Source organism: Sabethes cyaneus, chromosome 1 (genome assembly GCF_943734655.1).
Source record: "Sabethes cyaneus chromosome 1, idSabCyanKW18_F2, whole genome shotgun sequence".
NCBI classification, from domain to species: domain Eukaryota; kingdom Metazoa; phylum Arthropoda; class Insecta; order Diptera; family Culicidae; genus Sabethes; species Sabethes cyaneus.
The window spans coordinates 94548751-94569109 of NC_071353.1; the positions used below are offsets into that span (position 1 = coordinate 94548751).

Sequence of the window (20359 nt, forward strand, 5' to 3'; positions counted from 1 at the left end):
CCAACAAGGACATGCCGTCTGGTAAGCCTTCTTTGAAATCAATTGCCAGGTCCTGCCACGGCTCCGTAGGAACTCGGCGAATCATCGGGTTTGGTTTATCGGGAAGAGCAGTCATTTTACATGGTTTACATGTTTGAAGCATTGAATCTACCATTTTATCCATTCCCGGGAACCACACTCGTGATCTGAGAAGGGCTTTCATTGAATTACCACCTTGATGTCCCAAGTGAGCTAGTCGCACAACCTTTTCTCTAAGCTCTTTTGGTATAACAATCCTGTCGCGTCGAAGGATAAGTTCTCCGTAGACTGTCAGCTCATTCTTAATTGTTATTGTCTTGTATTCTCCAGGAACCTCATCCCAGTTGTTCGAATACATAGCATCGTTGACCTTTTGCAAGTCTTCATCGCGAAGTGTTTCGGTTTCCAGTTCCTCAATAGTCAACACGGACGGTTTCATCTCATCAGCTAGCCAACATATAACATCTGGTTCACTTTGAGCTACATTGGCATTCGCTTGAGTAAGCCGAGAGAGTGCATCAGCAAGATTCTGTTCACCGGGTTCATAACGCACAACGAAATCAAAGCTTTGTAACCTTAAGATCCACCTTTCTATTCTTGCTGATGGCTTGGATTTGACTCTATTAAATAGATACTCTAATGGTTTACAATCTGTCACTAGGGTGAACTGGAGTCCGTAGAGATAGACATAAAGTTTTTCCATAGCCCAAACTATCGCTAAACATTCCTTTTCCGTTTGGCAATACTTTTTTTCGTGGTCCGATAAGCTTCTCGACACGCAACAAATGGTTTTTGAAATACCGAAAAATCGACTTGGATCAAGATCGCGCCCAACCCGAATGGACTAGCATCAGTAACGAGCAACGTTTCGTTTTCCGGGTCAAAATAGCCTAACGTCTCTGTCCCCTTCAGAACATTTTTTAAATTATTAAGCTCTCGATGGTGTATTTCGGTGCACAAAAAAGAAGCATCCTTATGAAGCAGAGCTCGCATATGAAACGTCATCGCTGCAAGATTTGGGATAAATTTCCCAACGAAGTTTATGAGCCCTAAAAGAGATCTTAATTCGGTCACCGAGGTTGGTGGTTGAAGGTCAGCAACAGCCTCAATCTTGTCTTCTGTAGGTCTTATTCCTTCGTAGGAAACGTTGTATCCCAAAAACGTTACGTCCTTTGCACCAAATACCGATTTCTGCTCGTTTATTTTCATGTTCATTTCAGTAATACGGCGCAGGACTTCCTCCAGTGTAACATCGTGTTCCTCTTCTGTCTCACCATAGATCAGAAGATCATCCATGTAAACCACCAAGCCTTTTATTCCCCGAAATAAGTTTTCCATCTCTCTTTGGAACAACTCAGGAGCTGACTTAATCCCAAACATCAATCGACAAAACCTATATACCCCACTGCGAGCAACAAAAGTTGTAATGTTTCTACAACATGGCTCAATCTCGAAATGATAATAAGCCGCTTCCAAGTCAATTTTCGACAATTTAACTACCTTCTTGATACCATTCATCGCATCGTCAATGGTTGGCATGGGATAATTTTCCCGCTTTACCGCTTTGTTGGCAGCTCGCATGTCTACACATAGCCGAATTTTTCCATCCGTTTTCCTAACAGGAACTAATGGAGACACCCATGTCAGTGGACTTTCCGCTCTTTCAATAATCTTTTTCTCGAGTAGATCTTGGATGGTTTTTTCGACATCTGCCCAGGGAATCTTCTTACAGATTGGACCACCGGACGGACACTTTTATCGACCTGAACAGTCAGAAGTACCCCTGGGACTTTGGGAAATTCTTTGAGAACGTCATTTGAATCTCTGACGGATTTTTGGGATACCTGATTCACGTGATATCCTATCTTCAGCACTCCCAACGTGAAAGCTGTACTTTTGCTCAGTAGATTCACCTGTCCGTCTGGGGCAACTAAAATGTGAGACCAAACGCCTGTCTCCTCTCCCGGTATCTTCACCTCAGTTTCGAATACTTTACTGAAAAATATATCCACGTTGGATGCAAATGCTGTATATCTAATACCGTCCTGTTCTGGGTTTCTTTCATTCAATATATGAGCGTTCTGTTGTTTAAGCCAGTCAAATGTTTTTCTATCAACTATGTTCACCGGAGATCCCGAGTCGATCACCATCTCCGTTTTCACACCTCCTACATCCAGTTCAAGTACTTCGCTTTGATCTTCAGAGAATTTCACGAAAAACATTCCCTTATCAGACATTGTCTGTTCTGGGACAATAGCATGAACTCGTTTGGCGTATAGCTTACTTGTACCAGCATTTTCTAGTTTCCTCTTCCGACAGCATATTTTGAAATGACCTTTTGTATGGCAATTATGGCACTCTGCATTTTTTGCCGGGCACCGCTCTATGTCCCTGGCTATGTGACCGGTTCTGTTGCAATTATAACATTTCCGTGTGTTTTTGATCTCTCTATTCCTGACAGCTATTCTCCCTGAGGAATTTTCTACAACTTTCTGAACTATGGGGCCTTCCGAACTTTCATACGTGTGCATTGTAGTTCTATCATAATCACGCGTCTGTTTTTGAACCTCCTCTAACGTTTTTCCAAATGCAATAACTTCGTTAAGAGATAGATCATCGGTCAACAACTTTTTCCTCAGTTCAGGTGATCTACACCCTTCAATTATTTGGTCAATAACCATGTCGTCTACATCCGAAAACATACATCGATTCGCCTGATCTTGTAAACGGAACACGTATTCTTCAAACGGTTCATTACTGTCTTGACGCATAGACCTGAGAAGATGACGTTCAAATCGTTTTTTCAGCTGCGGAGCGAAATATTTGTCCAAAGACAATATAGCTGATTCATATTTGAGAATGATTTCCCCCCTATCTACAGTCATTTGTCGTACTTCCCGTTTCGATATTTTATCATAGTATGTCTGTAAATCAATTCCTCCCAGCACTAACAGGAGGTTAAATTTCTCATCGTCATCGTCAATCTTGCTTGCTTGTAAATATCTGTCAAGCGCTTTTTTCCATTTTGTCCACTCATTTCTTGGGTCTGTGCCCACCTTAAATGGTGGCATGACCGCTGCATCTAAAAAATTAGAAAAAAAGTCTTACCTTATTTACACGAAGTGTTCATCTTAACCAACACCGCCAGAATTAGTTACATAACTCCGAAGTACCACCAAATCAACAATACCAACCACGGAGGAACGACCATTTAAGACTGCACGAAGCATTAATACCCTCCACTTTACAAACATAGATCAATCGATCGATCTTCCACGTAGAATTCCTTTCCCGGTTATACACGAAGTATAGCCTTTTTACACTAATATCAATCATGGTACATCACAACCATTAATTTGACTACAGATCGGTTCTGTCAATGAAGGTTATGCACATAGCAAACGGACCACGAAGGCTTCAATTTCCTTGCACGAAGCACACTACTACCTTAATCTACTAATAGCGTCCATTTTGATTTTTAATAATATATATTAATACATACAAAAATGCAATCCCAAATAAAACCCCATTTTGCTTCAGTTCCACCGTATTCACCAACAAACTTTTTTTTAGCTTCATTTCATAGTAAGGCACGATTACACTTTTCTTGTGAAATTTGTTAGGTAGGTATAATATTACTAAAAGAAAATACACACATCATGCCATTAGGTATTAAGAAAATTAAGCCGAGCTCTCGTAATGAAGGCTTTGCTTCATCGGCTCCGCCATTCTTTTTTTATCGCACCACGTGTTGTACTTAAAAAACACCAATTTACTTCTTTTTTTTTCAAACTAGGTTAGCACCAACATAAAAAGATCCAGATATCCACTTAGTACATTGTTTCAAACCTTCTTTTTTTGTATATCACAATTTTAGTAGCACTCACCAATTTTTAATCTCGTCGCCATTGTAAAGTGTGTCTTTACTCCCGACTCTCGTTGACCGTGACCGTACGCGATGACCTTTCTGTAGCGCGACCCGAACTTAACTAACTCGTTCTGATCTTGTATCGTCTGCCTCACTCGATCAGTGGATTGAACATTCGTCATCGGGTCGATCGGTACTTGCTTCGTATGCACAATTATACTCGTTGGTGATCATGCTTCGTTTCCCGTAACCTAACCGTTACAGCGGTGAGCCTCCGCTCTACCGTCATAGCTGCCGAGGTGGACAGACAGGAGCTTCTGCAGCGATGCGAAATCGCCGAAGCTCGGGTCATAGCCGCTAAGGCTGTGGCCGTGCCTAGTGAGCAGGGCTGCGAATTTTCAATTTCAATATCAAAATTCCGATGAAAATGAATGCAACTATTTGTCAAAATCGACATCATAGCACACCAATCGAAAAAAAAACAACGTACTGTATCCGAGTGAAGATTTATTTCAGATCAATCCGTCAAAATTGTTTTGGTAGTGACGAGTTCATTCACTAGGTTCTATCACGTATTGAATGATGCTGTCAATATCAATATCATTAAGACGCTGATGATAATGAATGCCTGAAACTAAAAAGTCAAATATTATCATTTTCAATTATATAGTTAGATAATTAGATACTCAATTATATAATTATACAATAATTTTCCAGTTTTTAATATTAGACATTCATGATATTGTCAGCATCTCAATGATAGGGATATTTCAATATCAACAGGATCTTAATGATATTGATATTGTATATCAATCACTGCTTAATATATAGGAATGTCAGCTATGTTCATACACAAAGCCGTGTAAGTGAAACAGATGCAAGCAGTCGAGGGGGAACAAATATAAATGAGAGCAAAAAATCTTTCTGTCAACCGTAATCTTTTACACTGAGGTTAAAAAGTTTTCGGCGTTTAAATTTTCAGTCGAAAAATTGCAGCACTGCTAGTGAGGCGCGTACGCCGCTTGCCATGCGCAAGGCGGCTACGCCCGACCATGGACCAACGCTGGTGGCCAAGAGGCAGCGGACCTTGGAGCGCGCCTCTACCAGCGAACGCGCGGAGGCGGTCTCGGACGGTGCTGCCGGGACCGGGGAAGAAGACTGGCGGGTGGTTAGGCGTAAACCGCCTAAACCGCCTAGGCCGAAACCGAGGGAGGCTGCGGCTGCAAAGCCAAAGCCAAGGCGTGTCCATAAGGGCAAAAAGGACCCAACGGTCCAGAGCTTGAATTACAGGCAACTGGTTGAGCAGTCCACTATGGGCCAGAAATTAAAATTTCGGGACAAAAATATTTGCGGTTAAACAGCATGTCTCAGCTCAATGTGGTCTTCGGCAACTTTTTGAATAAAAAATGTATGCATCTTTTGAAGGGGTCGTCCAATATTTAAGCGTTACTTAAACAACAATTTAAGTAATAACTTTTTGAGTAAACTTTTTTTTACCTTTTTGGTTTCAAAATATTAAAGATAAACCAATTTCAAGTAATTTTTGTGAAGATATCAAACTTATACCTTTTACCCACACCCACACCCAAAAATTTATGCATCTTTTGAAGGGGTCGTCCAATATTTAAGCGTTACTTAAACAACAATTTAAGTAATAACTTTTTGAGTAAACTTTTTTTTACCTTTTTGGTTTCAAAATATTAAAGATAAACCAATTTCAAGTAATTTTTGTGAAGATATCAAACTTATACCTTTTACCCATTTTCAGCAATAGACCTTTGTTTATAAACGACCCCTCAAATCACATTTCTTCTTGTAACATGTTTATTTCAACAGACAGCTCAATGTGATCTTTTAGAAAATATTTTGCACATAAAAGAGGAATATTTTTGCTGAAGACTGTTATGCTTTATATGCATTAATTAATAAGATATAACTGATTTTAAGTTAAAAACCGTCTGATGAAAAATCCGAATATCTTAGCCATCTGCAAGTATCTGCAATTAGTTTGCATACCAATTTGTAGGGAATTATTAAAGCTATCTGCCCAAATGTGTATTTCAGAGAATACCTGGGAATACCATGGCTGGGAATATCTGGGAATAGTGCGGATTTTTTTTTTCATACATTTTATAACTTAATAAATATGCGTCCTAGCGTCAAAGAGTCTTCACAAAAAATATGTATTTCAACATACTAAATAACTTTGTAGAACATTTGTAAGCAATAAAATAATCGTGTGCAAAGTTATTGAGTGTAATTGATTTTTAAGTGCTCTTTTTTAACACATCATTATATTTCGTAACCGGTAAGAGATAGATAGTTACTTTATTCAGCAAAGTTGCTTATTTTAGTATTTTCTGCAACTTTTGGAGAAAAAAACTTTTTTTAAAAATTATTTAAGAAAACAAAAGTTTGTATCACCCTAATAGGTGAATTCATGGTCACCCTAATAGTGCAGGAAGATGCGCTATATTTTACTATTTTCTCTTCGCCGAAGACACCACCTTTGAAAAAATACACATTTTTCATCAAACGGTTTTTAGCCTAAAAACGGTTATATCTTATTAATTAATGCAGAAAAAGCGAAGCAGTCTTCAGCAAAAATATTCCTCTTTAATGTGCAAAATGTTCAAAATGTTGTCTAGAACATCACATTGAGCTGTCTGTTGAAATAAACATGTTACAAGAAGAAATGTGATTTGAGGGGTCGTTTATAAACAAAGGTCTATTGCTGAAAATGGGTAAAAGGTAGAAGTTTGATATCTTCAGAAAAAATACTTGAAATTGAAATATCTTTAATATTCTGAAACCAAACAGGTGAAAAAAAATTTACTCAAAAAGTTGTTAAAGTAACACGTAAATATTGGACAATCCCTTCAAAAGATGCATCATTTTTTCGTTCAAAAAGTTACCGAAGACTACATTGAGCTGAGACACGCCATTCAACCGCAAATATATTTGTCCCGAAATTTCAATTTCTGGCCCATAGTGCAGTCCCTGGGCGAAGCGGGCCAGGTTAAGGCGCTGTCGCAGCGTGTTCTTGTCGAGTGTAAAAACCTCGACGAGATTACGACGGCAGTTGACGTGAAGGATGCTCTGCGGGATCAGCTTAATGTTGATGTGGCACCCGCAGACATCCGGTGGTGGAAGGCATATGGAGATATGCAAACCACAATTAAAATTTATGCCCAATTAAAATTCATCACTATATTTTCACTTTTTCGCCGTCGATTTTTCTTTAATTTTTTTCGGCCATTCCATTTATTCCATTACTCGCGAAACTTAACTTGGAACACAGAAAGCTTTAATTTACCACCCGAACAGTTATCTGGTAAGATATTATGATGATTTTGCCCAAACTGTTCACTTGAATTGATATGAGAAACTTTACTTCGTTTCGATTGCAATTCCGAATCCGCGATCGTCATTGTTGATACGTTACCAAGGAAACGGGAGTGATGCCATATTTACGTTGAGCATGAAATTGGTCAATATTTTCACTATTAAATTAACGGTCGTAAAGTGTCGAAAATATACTTATAAAAATAATGATAATAAAACTCACCGTAAACAACATTTTATGTGATAGAATTACTGTCGGATCTAGCTCAACAGCAAAAGTAGATACGCGATTCTACGTTTCATAAACTTAGCATAAACAAAATGATAGTGAAAACAAGTACTGAAATCAGTAAAAAAGCATCTGGCCTCTGACGACCTTCACCGGTTCTCACAAACCGCAGCGACTGTCCATCATTACTTGCAAGCATAAATATAAATGCTTTAGCTCGCATTCTCCGAACTCATGATGCACTTCTGTTGTCACTCAATAGGACAAACTATGGGTACAGTAACCCATTCAGTGCCTGCATACGTGCTTTTAACGTTGTCTACGATCAGTTTAACTTTCATATGAGTAAGAACGATTTTGTAAATAGAATTAAGCATTTAAGCCAGGAACACATAACCGCAATTCATGTGATTGTATAATATTGCATGAAATTGCTTGAGAAAGGCCAGAACATACTGGTGCGGTGGATGTATTTATAACGGTTTATTATTTTGGTTTTGGTATATTTTATTTGGTGATTGGCGATGGGTTGCCTGTTTTTTTATTGCTCCCTCAAAATTATATTCGTAGGTACTTGTGATGTAGCGAAGATTGCTTCGTATGCGAATAAGTATAAAAAAACTATTATTTTGCTAAGGTATTTTTATATTGGTGTTGTTATGCTTGATGTAGTTTTCATTTTTAATGCTTCATAGTTGAAGTACGAATAACAACATAACTAATATTGTATTTACTCAACTAGCTCTGGAGATCCAAACGAAACTGAAGTGGACACTATTTTAATTCTCACTGATGACTGTTATATCGCAGCGGAGTATGATTCTCATTTGGATAAAATTGTCCGGTTCGAAAACGTTGCACTGGATAACATAACATTAATCGAACTTGGACTTTTTCAACACAACAAAATGTTCCAGGGTCCAACACCAGCCTATCTTTGTATTCGCTTCAATTATGTTGTAGAAGGAGTTGATGGCTATTTTCATATGTTTCGATCGCCTAATATTCGATTTTTCAATAACGTAGCTGTGATAATTAGAAAACCTGAAGAAATCACTGAGTCTCTTACAGCCATTATTGATTTATTCCGTATCGCATTGGATAATCGTGGCAGAGCAAATGTTCCTGTACAGTGCGGGGGTAGCTTACAGCGAAGGAAAAGTCGAACATTGCTGACAGTCCCTCAAGGTATACCCAGGAATCTTTCCGAATCGCAGCTAGTTCAAATGGGTTCAAAAGCATTAAGCAATGTTGCTGGTCAATTTTCAAAAATTGGACAAAGTTTCAACTCAGCAAAAATTGGTAAATCGTCGACAGGAAAGCAAGCTAAAGCAGCGACACCGTTGCCGTATATATACACTGGTCAAGTTGCTGATGAGGCAGAACGTAGCAAGTTCACTGTTGGTTCTCGTAGCACAAATTTGAAAAAAGCCGAGGGTTCGAGCTCTGAATCAGAGGAAGCTGACACCAGTATTTATGAACCTGACGATACGGATTTGGTACAGGAAAATCCATTGTACAACGAAAATGTTTTTCTGCCATCAGTTGGAATAGTTATGGGAGGGCCTGGAGGTGTGGGCTCTGAAAATAATTCCAGAGTTATGTTGGAAGAGAAAGATAGTTTTGTCAAAATGTCATCTGATGTTTCAACGATGTCTATATCATCGGTTACTGATCATATAAACATGCCTGCTGGAATGTTGGAGTGTGCTTCGCCTATTCGAAGTCGCAGTCCAATGCCTGACATACGTGTAGACGCTGCCACAACCGAAGCGGGCAATAAGCAATTTGATGTCAGAGGAGTAAAGTAAGATCTGGTTTAAATTGTTTCTTTGAATATTCAATACATTTGTTTTTCCAACAGAGATCTAACGCTTAACCTGCCAGGAAAACCAAATGATAATGCTTTGAATCAGTTGAAACGGTTAACCAGCCCTCTTTCGAATATAGGCAAAGGATTGCAAACACTAAGTGCAAATCTTGATCCTCGGAAAATTGCTGCCAAGGTAAGTTGAAATTGCAACAATTAGAAATGGCGCATTTTAATAAACACTCTAATAAACATAATAGTGTCCAGTGGAACAAAATCATTTATTTATTTACTATTTGACGGGGTTTTCAACCGTTGGTTGGTTCGCCCCAAAAACAAACTTATTAAAATCACGTTTGATTTTCATTGGTTACAAATGCGTTTGATTTCATTCATGTATTTACCTAAAACTACACTACTGGGCACTGGGAATGGGCATACTGTCAAATATCTAAGAACAGCAGACTTTGATGTAAATGAACCGAACTTGTACACAACATGGAGTAAAACTTCTCGCAAATCGCTGATACTCAAATTTGCGACGGTGGTGCTGGATTCACGTACTCTTGCGGTTACCGTTATTGTTTTGTTAGATTGTAGTCATTTTAATAGTAGGTATGAAATAACGAAGGCAAACGGGAAAGCGACCAACATTGGTTTTGCCAGCCCAAGCTCCTACCTAGCGCCTCCACGAGACCATACCCGGTAATACTCTATTGAGTAGCTAAACTAGGAGGTGCGTTGCCGCGTGGTTTCCAGATGCAGACGGCTGAGCCACACGGCCTTGGCTGCAGGTAATTATAATATGTTATTTTAATTATTTGTTTCGCTTTAGCTCACCGCTTCGTGAGCCTCTTACTGTACAATTAAGACTAGCTGTAACAAGTTTGAATAATGCACATGGACATCAATTAAATTGGATATCTTTTTTTTTGTCTAACCGATTTTTTACACTCGCGACAAAGTCACGAAATTTCACCTACCCCGGACGGTTGCCAAAGGGGGATTCGGCTCGGTGGATCTGCACATTTTTTTACATAGCATTATCATCTGGGGTATATCTGTCGTCTTGACCCAGGAATTGACGGACAATTGCACAGGTGCTGAGTATCGCTGATTTCTGCATCGTAGCTAGCTCTCGGTCTAATCTCAACACCTTCAGGTCTTCCAGCAATACTTTCGGAACCACTCCGGTTGCGGAAAGCACTATCGGAACTATCCTTGGGGCCTGTTCTAATCTCCACAACTCTTTCAACTCCACTGCCAGCGGACGATACTTAACAATTTTGTGACCGTGTGTTGACTCCAAATTACGGCTCAGTGGAATGGCGACGTCAATGATGGCTACTATTCGTCTACCCTTGTCGTAAACCATAATGTCCGGTCGGTTGTGGTGAATAAAAAGGTCCGCCAGAATGGTGCGGTCCCAATACAGCTTGAAACGGTCGTTTTCTAGAACGGGATCTGGTTTGTAGCGGTAATTTGGCACATCTTCCTCCAACAACCCACATTGCAGTGCCAACTTCTGGTGCAATATCTTTGCTACGTTGTTGTGGCGTTCTGTATAGGCTGCATTTGTTAGTACTAGGCAGCCATCTATGATGTGGTCGATGGTTTCTTGTGGTTGATGGCACATTCGGCATACAGCCTCTACATCCTGATGCCAGATATACCGTCTACAATTTCTCGTCGGCATAATCCCATCTTGAATGGCTATCATACTGGATTCGACCACTAGAGAGCGTTCACCACGCGAGAGCCATAAGTTCGACGCGACCTTGTCGACATAAGGCCGGTTCAAGTGGTAATGGTGAGCACCATGTAATGCTTTCTGCTTCCAAGATGCAATCTTCTCTTCAATCGACATTAGATTGCATCTGAGGTTGTAGTCTGGTTGCGCCAGATGTAAAGCGCTGTAGCCCCTATCAGCGGCACAAATAGCTCGGTATATTCCGTGTCGAGTTGCGCATTCTACGAAATATTCACGCATCTGACGCACCTGAGCAATGCACAGTGCTTGAATGTCGACTATTTCTACACCCCCTTCTATTCGTGGTAAAGTAAATCTCTCCAGTGCCGATTGAGGGTGGCGCATACCCACTTGTTTGAATTCTCGCCGCAACCTCCTCTCAAGATCTTCTAGGTCAGTTTTGCTCCACTTCACTACTCCAAAACTGTAGGTCAACAAGGGAATGGCAAATGTATTCAGTGCTCGTACCTTATTCCCCGCGTTGAGGAAAGACTTTAGGACATGGTTCACTCGACATAAAAATTTATCCCGCAACTCTATCTTGATGTCGGTGTGGCGAATACTGGTGAGCTGCCTGAAACCAAGGTATTTGTACGATTCGCCACGAACCATATCCCTAATCATCTCCCCATCGTAGACCTCGTAGCCATCAAAACTATTCAAGCGCCCTGCTTGAAGCTGTACTGATCGGCATTTGTCAAGTCCAAATTCCATACCGATATCGCTGCTTACTCTCTCAACTAATTTGATAGCTACTCCTAGTCTGTTGATTCAGAATAGATCTTGAGATCATCCATATAGAAGGTATGGGTCACATTTTTATGCTCGCCGTCGCCATACCTAATCTTATAGCCATGACCGTTTCTGTTAAGCGTTTTGCTAAGGGGGTTCAAAGCTAGGCAAAACCAAAGCGGACTGAACGAATCCCCTTGGAAGATACCTCTTTGAATCCGCAACTTTCTCGAGCGCAACACAGTTTTCCCATCACTAAGTTGTACTGTAGTAGTCCAATGTCCCATCGCATACTGCAGGAACCTCACGACTACAGGGTCTATTTTATACATCTCCAACACCTTAATTTAGAACGTGTGAGGTTTAAAGTCGTATGCTTTCTTGTAGTCTATATAGGCCATACTAAGATTCCTCTGGTTGTGCACCGCTTGCCCCACAATGACTGCATCAATGATGACCTGATCTTTGCAGCCGTGGGTATTCTTTTAGCATCCTTTTTACTCCTCCGTCAGGATGTTTTGTTGCTCACAGTGGAATGAGATTTTCGCGGCAATGATGGCATTAAGTACTTTGTACAAGGTTGATAAGCATGTGATTGGCCTGTACTTTGATGGGTTTGATGTGTTGCTGTCTTTGGGGATGAGGAAAGTGGTGCCTCGGGTTGCAAAATCAGGCAGTGTATGAGGCTCACGTAGTACCTTATTGAAGCACTCGTTTATCTTGGGATGAACCGCGACTAGCTTCTTGTACCAGAAATTCTGAACGCCGTCTGGTCCTGGGGCTGCCCAATTCCTGGTGACACGTGTTGCTTCGCGGACATCTGCTGCCGTGACAGTGATAGCCGGCATTACTTCGATGCCACCACAACTTTCCTCTTCTCGCATTAGCCACGACTGCCCGACACGATGTTGTACTGAGTACTCCCATATATTGGCCCAAAAATTCGTGATATCTCCTATCTCCGGTTGTAGAGCGCCAACACGGGAGAAGACACCAACTTATCGCGTAATGTTATAAAAGTCTCTTTGCAAGTTTCCGTAAAGTCAAATTTATTACCAGATTGTGACAGCTTGCGTAATGGTTGCGAAATTATGGAAAATGATGGAACGAAACTACGGAAGTACGAAAACAGTCCCAGATAGTTTGTCAACTGTTTGGCATCTGACGGAAATGACAGCTTCTTTATGGCCTCCAGATGCGTATCGTTTGGTCGTATCCCTTTCTCATCGACCGTAAATCCTAACAAGTCTATTCGCGTAAAACAGAATTTGCATTTTGGTATTTTAATTTCTAAACGAAACTCAGCGAGTCTTCGTAGAACTCGTCCTAATAAGGCGAAGTGTTCAGGAATCGTATTGGTTGCTATGGTGACGTCGTCCATGGAAACTGTGACGTTACCTTCTTTAATAAAAGGTTCCAGAACCATATTTATGAACCGTTGAAATACCGGTGGTGCACTACGTAATCCGGAGGGCATTTTTACATACTCGTGCTGTCCACCTGGTGTCACAAATGCAGTATACTGGATGGAGTCCACAGCCATGTTTACTTGGTGGAACCCGTTCTTAAGGTCCAGAACGGAAAAATATTTCTTGCCTTCTAAGCGTTCTAAACAATCATCGATAAACGGAATGGGCTAACTGTCACGTACAGTTATTTTATTCAGAGCACGGTAATCAACGCACATTCGCACCCCGTAGAAGGGGTGAGATTGTGTCAAAGTTCATTTAATTTTAATATCACTAACAGGCTTGCCATTTCCTCACTCATTGTGGAAAAAGTGCAACTTTTTTCATTCAACACAATGAGCAGAACTGCTGCCACAAATGAGAAATACATCCACACAATGAGAAACAGACCAAAAATGAAGAGAAATATAAAAAACTTTAGATTCTCATTGTGCGAAAAATGAGAAACTTTCGAAATCGCTCGTACTGCAGCAAGCAACGGCACGGGAATTACATTGTTGCCATATCTATCATACACCCTCGTCATATGCAACATTTTTTGCACTGTTGCCGCTGCGAGAAGTCTAAACAGTTTTTTTTGCGCCATATCATGGGCAGCCAAAAAGTGTATTAACACTTTGTTGCTCAGTTTATTCCTCAATGAGAAGAACAATGAGCAGGTTGCTGAGCAATCGCGATCAGTAAAAAAGAGAAAAGTTCAAACAAAACGGAGCTACATAAATCGCGACTGAGTAAAGTGTGAATTTTTCTCTTCTTTTTTTTATTCTGAGGAGGAATCATTCCTCATCACCAATGTTCATTGTAACTAAACCATCTTTCTGGCAATTGGTAACTAAACGTTGAGGTATATATTGACAGGCTTTGTATCAACTTAATCACTAAATTATATGTGTAACAAGCTAAAGAACAAAAACCTATGCTTTTTTGACACAATCTCACCCCGGCAGACGGTATAGGAGGAATATCAATGGTCCGAGGTGGCTACCTTGAGGGATCCCTGAAGGAGCAGCAAATTCCGCAAAACAATCATCACCGATTTTCACTGTTAGCTGACGACCAACGAGGTACGAACGTAACCAGCTGATAGCTGTGCCGCAGAATCCCAACTTTCTCTTAGCTAAGGCGATTTCATGGTTGATGCTATCGAAGGCTGCTGTCAGATCAAAATAAATTGCATCAGTTTGGTGATAGTGTGGAGTGATCGAGTATAATCAATATATATATAGAATGCCAGTGTCTGCAGTGCAGTGCTGCAGTGCGCGTCACTGCACATCACACATGTTCAGATAATGTATTTACATTATATATGCAAATGTGTGTGTGCCTGAGATTCATCAAAAGAGGAATCTCATTGTCATACTTTGACAACCAGTTTAAAATTTCAATTATGGCTGCCAAATAATGTGATTGAAAACTTCGCTTGCTTCAAATTTCTGAAAAAGTCGGTGCGAAAGGGCGCAGTTGTGGGATTCTATTCATCCGGACGAAAAGAAAAAGAACGTTTAAAACCATTTCACTGGCATAGATCATTACACGGGAGCTCCAAACCACACTTTTTTGACAGCACTTGGTGGTTTGTTTACATGGTGTTAAATTTTGAATTGAGTTTTCTATCTTTGTCCGGCAGATAATGATAGAAATTTATAGTTTTTATTTAAGAGAAAGTGCCTTACATGCATTTTACAGAAACTGATGCAGTAATCCTTCACGAAATTTCAAATCGAAACTGCTGGATGTGACAAAAACATGTAAACAAACCACCAAGTGGTGTCATTCACGGCAAAATGACGTCATCGTAAAATGATCTATAAAAACACAGCGGGGAACGCACTGATGACAGCACCAACCAGCGCACAGATAAAGAACAGATATATAACAATGAGCAACTTTGACAACGAAATTCCCGATTTACAGACTTGACACAGATTGTTAGCATCATGTTTACCACAATGAGTCCTATAGAAAAACAGCGACACTGGCATTCCCCAAGTAACCAAGAGTTCGAATAATGGTGTCTAACGAGGGTTAAACAGCTTTATGTATATTAATCTATAACTTGCTAAGCAGCGTCACTTTTAAGTAATTAACCGAACTTTCAAGCTGTCTTGAGTTCGCTGCATAGAACGCTAAGCAGCTTCGAAATAAACTGTCAAAAGCTTAGAAAAAACAAAAATTTAGCAGCATTTCTATGTTCTATTTTTATACTTCTTCCCAAACTTCTATATTCGTTGCATTTGCCTGCTGTTGGGTTTGAACCTGGGTGTTCCGCGTTGCAAACCTATTCCGATCCACTGCGTCATTTTTGTCGTATACAAGCGATGTGAATTTTGCCAAAGAGTTTGTTCTTAAGTAAAAGTTCGTTTTAGAACTTGCACCAGCTTTATGCAGCGCGAGTTAATTATAGAACTTAAACTTTGGAGTCAGGCAATTAACTAGTAGTGAGATACCGACAGCATATGCGACACAGCACAACACAATAAGGAAGAGCATTGCATTCTAATTTATATTTGTAATTAGAAATGGGCGAGGATTAAATTTATTCCAGTGAAATAAAAATAATTAAACTCAAATAGTTTAAGGTTCTGCTGGTTTGATCACCAGAAATTTAAACAAAAAAGTGGCCAGAAGGATTCACGCAGAACTTGTTAGCAACTAAAGTTACTTCAGAACTTCATGTAGCATCCTAATAGCTTTGAAGTATCTATGAAGTACTCACAGCACTTCTAAAAGCATTTAGTTCCACGTATACTTGATATACACTACTCAGGGTGGCCACTCAGTCGGGAAAATCGGGAAAACCGGGAAAAAGTCGGGAATCGCTAACAGTCGGGAAAAAACCGGGAAAAAGCCGGGAATTTCACAAATAAACCGGGAAATACCCGCCCGAGAAGTTTTTTTTTCAATAGCTGCATTTTTTTAATCAAAATCTTCAGGGCGCCTTTCAGGTTTTTTTCATCTCGCCACTTCAGTTTGAGTTCAGCTCAGTTCATTCGGCTCACTTCTTCGGAATTGTGATTTGAACCCGAACCCCGCTCCACTATCCTCTTGGTTCGATTAACAGCGTCCAATTGACCGAAGTGTGTTAGTTCGGCTGGTCAATACGTACTTCGTTTACTTACGAGTTAGATCGACACCACACTAGCAAATGGCACCTTATCCCCACTTGTGAGGCATTATTAGGGGCAAGTCACCCATAACCGGACACTTAAGGGTTTTGACATATATAAAAGCAACACTGCATAACTTCAGTTTTTTTCACTGGAAGAGTAATATAGCAAACTATTTTCCAATAAAAAAGGATACACGTACTTGAATCACTAATGAACCATTTTAGAAGCGAAATGAGAAATCGATAAAAATCATTACTTAAAAATTGTGTCTCCCAATACCAGACACTTATCAGAAATCATAATGTAAACCAATTAAGGACTTATATTTCTGAATAAAACATGCCAAAATGTTTAAAATCTCTTATTGCTTGCATACTTGAATGAAACAGGCTGCTTTGCTTTTCCCGTGTAAATCTTATGGGAGAGTTTGCTCTAACTCTTTTATTCATACGGCCTAATGGCACGTGTCCCACCCCAGTGTGGGATGGAACCTTGGCACGCCAGTAATTAACCTTCTAACGGGCAACATATAAAAATAATGTAAACAAGCTAATGAATATTTTTTCATGAAATTTAACTCAAAATTTGATATTCATGCAAAAATGCATGCATATCGACGACACCCCATTAGCCATAAATACGATAGCCATACGGACGGTTGCCATACGTACGAATGCCATAAAGACGAATGCCATAATGTATGTTTGCCATAATGGACGGAAGCCATAAAGACGAATGCCATAATGTATGTTGGCCATAATGGACGGGAGCCATAATGTACGTTTGCCATAATTCATATATTCGGCTTTTTTGGTATGGTGGCCCAGAGCATTTCGACCAGTTCAAAGTTTTAAGAACCAGCATTAGCATGTTGCAAGAGATCAGTCAGATTCTACCAAGTAACCAATTTCTGATTTTGAGAACTAATTTAACGTTTGCTACTCTGCATTGTTTTTGGTTTTCAATATTACGAAATCATCTCATATCTCTGGCTGTAATATTTATATAATCTGACAGAGGTGGGCATAATTCCGCTAATCCACTAACAGCTAAACATTTTGGTTAGCGTTAAGCGTTTTCGCTAATTTTTATAACCGTTAGCGTTTTTGTTAGCTTCCGCTAAATTTGTATACCGCTAAATAAACCGCTAACTTTTTTTTTGCAGAAGGAAAATTTGTAAGAAATATCGCACAGGCTTCGGTCGAAGGATTCCAAATTCCAAACTTTTGTATGTACTTTACCAGCCAAGAGCCGGGGAGGCTCTTGCCGTATCAAGAATTCCTCTCCATTGTACTTCTGGGTCCTAGGCTACTCGTTTCCAATTTGTTACGCGTCTCGGCACATGCAAATTGGCTTCAACCTGGTCAAACCATCTAACTCGTTTGGCTCCTCTATTCCTGTTGCCGGTGGAGCTCTTGAAGAGAACGGATTTTACGTTCGGTATCCTTGCGATGTGGCCGGCCCACCTTAGTCTCCCAACTTTTTCCCAAATAGTGACTACAACTCATACGTCTATGCCACTCTCCGCTATCCGTTTGAACTCCGCCAAAAATAGTCCGCAACATCTTTCGTTCAAATACGGCAAGTGCACTTCCGTAAACAAAGTTGTTGTCTCAAGTCCGTAGAGGACTACTTTTGTACACGGACTCAAATAAATCGATATTTAAAAACTTCGAGGCCTCTTACATTCACTGAAAACATCAAGGGAAATTTTTCGATTTTCTCGGACATTACTCGTTTTATAAATGCATAAGTGCTCGGCCAAATTTCAACGCAATAAATTTTTCACAACAACCAAGGAAAATTATTATCTACAAAATATTTTTTTACAAATTTTCTACCTTCTGATTCTGATTCCTTTTATTTTGATTTCATTGTATTTTTACTAAAAACTTGAAATTTTATTACTAGATGCGCCACTACTGGTACGGTATAAATAACTTTTTATTAAGTAATCCAGAGAAAATATTATTTGGAAAGCATTTACATAAATTTTCACAGCAATGGAAAACTCCAATAAAAAATCGAGGAATCTATGTCATGGAACATGGAAATGTTTTGTACCCTTTTAATGTGATAATATGCGAAGTGATAATGTTCTTTGAACATTTGTCATGAATGCCTGCAATTCTTTGCACGGAATTATCTCAGGAATTTTTTCTTAGACCTTTGAAACAAAAATTTTCTTTTATTGCTGAAATCAGCGCTTATCAAAGTAATGCTGATTCTACAGTGCTAACAAATTTAGCTGTTAGCGGTTAGCGTTAGCTTCCGCTAAATTGTTGGTTGATTTAGCGGTTAGCGGTTATCGAAGCTAACGTTTTGATTTAGCGGATTAGCTGTTAGCGAAGCTAAAATTTCGGTTAGCGGTGCCCACCTCTGTAATCTGATTAGAGTAAAATGTAGCCTAGGACATTGTCAGTCGCTTGGTGTCATTAACCCATTGTTTTAAATTTTGCGGCTTGGTTCGGTCTGACTTAACACCGAACAATTTATTCAGTCAAAAAAAAGCGGCTTTGCCGCTTTTATTTTATAAAGGATATCTCGATGCGAGGACTAGGGAAAACTAACTAGAGGTCGGTAAACCTAGGAAAACGAATAGACCTAGACAGATGTGATTTCTGCGGGGGGGCTGCCCCCCCGCAGTGGCCGGCGCTTCCGACGGCGGGTCACCGGCGAACACTCGCCGTTGCCTGCGGCGGCGCGCCCTGAATCATCTAGGAAACGTTAAATATATGGATTATGGCAAACGTACACTATGGCTCCCGTCGGAAGTGCCGGCCACTGCGGGGGGACAGCCCCCCGCAGAAATCACATCTGTCTAAGTCTATTCGCAAAGCCGCTTTTTTAATCTGAATCAGTTAGGCCTCTTGCGACTTGGTCGCGCTGGTCCTTTAAACTTTGAACTGGTCGAAGTGTAGTTCTGGGTCTCCAAACCAAAAATATGAATTATGGCAAACGTACATTATGGCAAACGTATATTATGGCTTCCGTCCATTATGGCCAACATACATTATGGCATTCGTCTGTATGGCTTCCGTCTATTATGGCAAACATACATTATGGCAATCGTCTATATGGCATTCGTACGTTTGGCAACCGTCCGTATGGCTATCGTATTTATGGCTCTCGTCCGGTTACCATGCATATCATACATTTTTTCACGAACTTATCCGCTAAAACAAACTTGCATCCGTTAAGAACCATCCCGCGAGTAGGAGCCTTGAAAAACTTGACCCTCGATAATTGGTTGTAATCGACTTTCGCATAAATTTCTCCTCCATGATCCATTGCGCTTCGTTAGCACCTAGTCGTATACAACTTACATGCCCGAATTCTGGCCTGCTCGGTACCACCTGTAGCCTTTCAAATTCGCCGTACAGTGTAGCAGCCATCTTCAGTTTTTTCTCCAAATCAATCTGAGATATTGGGATTAACCTTAACTTTCCGAAAAAAAACTTTCCGAATGATCTTTACCCGCAGTTGACGATCAAGGGTTTCACTCCCACGTTTGGTTTGCACTTGGCGAGCAGTCGTGAGAATTTTCTAACATATTTTGTTAAAAAGTTTTTGATAACTCACGCCTCTATAACTTTGGGATAAACCAGCCTGCACCTGAGTTGACGCTGATGGATTTTGGGGTTGACTGTGTCAATCATTTTTATTTTCTCCTCTTGCATGATAAATATTTCGGAATCACATTAGTTTTAGACTACAAAAAATATAAATCAAGCAGAACTGTTTACAAGCAACATAACGCAGTCAAAAACTTGCATATCCGACTGAGAGCACCGCTATCGCCAAAATAAATTGCCTCATTTCTAAACGATCTAAGCTTAATTGATTTAAAATGAACAATTATCTTTATCAAGACTTCAAAACGGTTTCTCAAACGGTCAAACAATTTTAATGTAATCCGACCAGTTGAAAAATTTTTCGGTCGGGAAAATCATACATAAACCGGGAAAAAGTCGGGAAAAAATCGGGAATTTGAAATTTGAAATTGAGTGGCCACCCTGGTAGACTAC

General features: G+C 40.0%; 1 protein-coding gene across 3 annotated transcripts in view; it reads left to right on the forward strand.

Annotated features, from left to right (window-relative positions):
• Window positions 1–20359, forward strand: part of LOC128732750 (phosphatidylinositide phosphatase SAC2) — a 185346-nt gene that overhangs the window by 157039 nt on the left and 7948 nt on the right. For all 3 annotated transcript variants that reach the window (XM_053826086.1, XM_053826087.1, XM_053826088.1), the window contains 2 exons: window positions 8203–9267; window positions 9325–9466. In XM_053826086.1, the coding sequence (XP_053682061.1) occupies window positions 8203–9267; window positions 9325–9466 (1207 nt within the window). The remainder of the gene's footprint in view (window positions 1–8202; window positions 9268–9324; window positions 9467–20359) is intronic.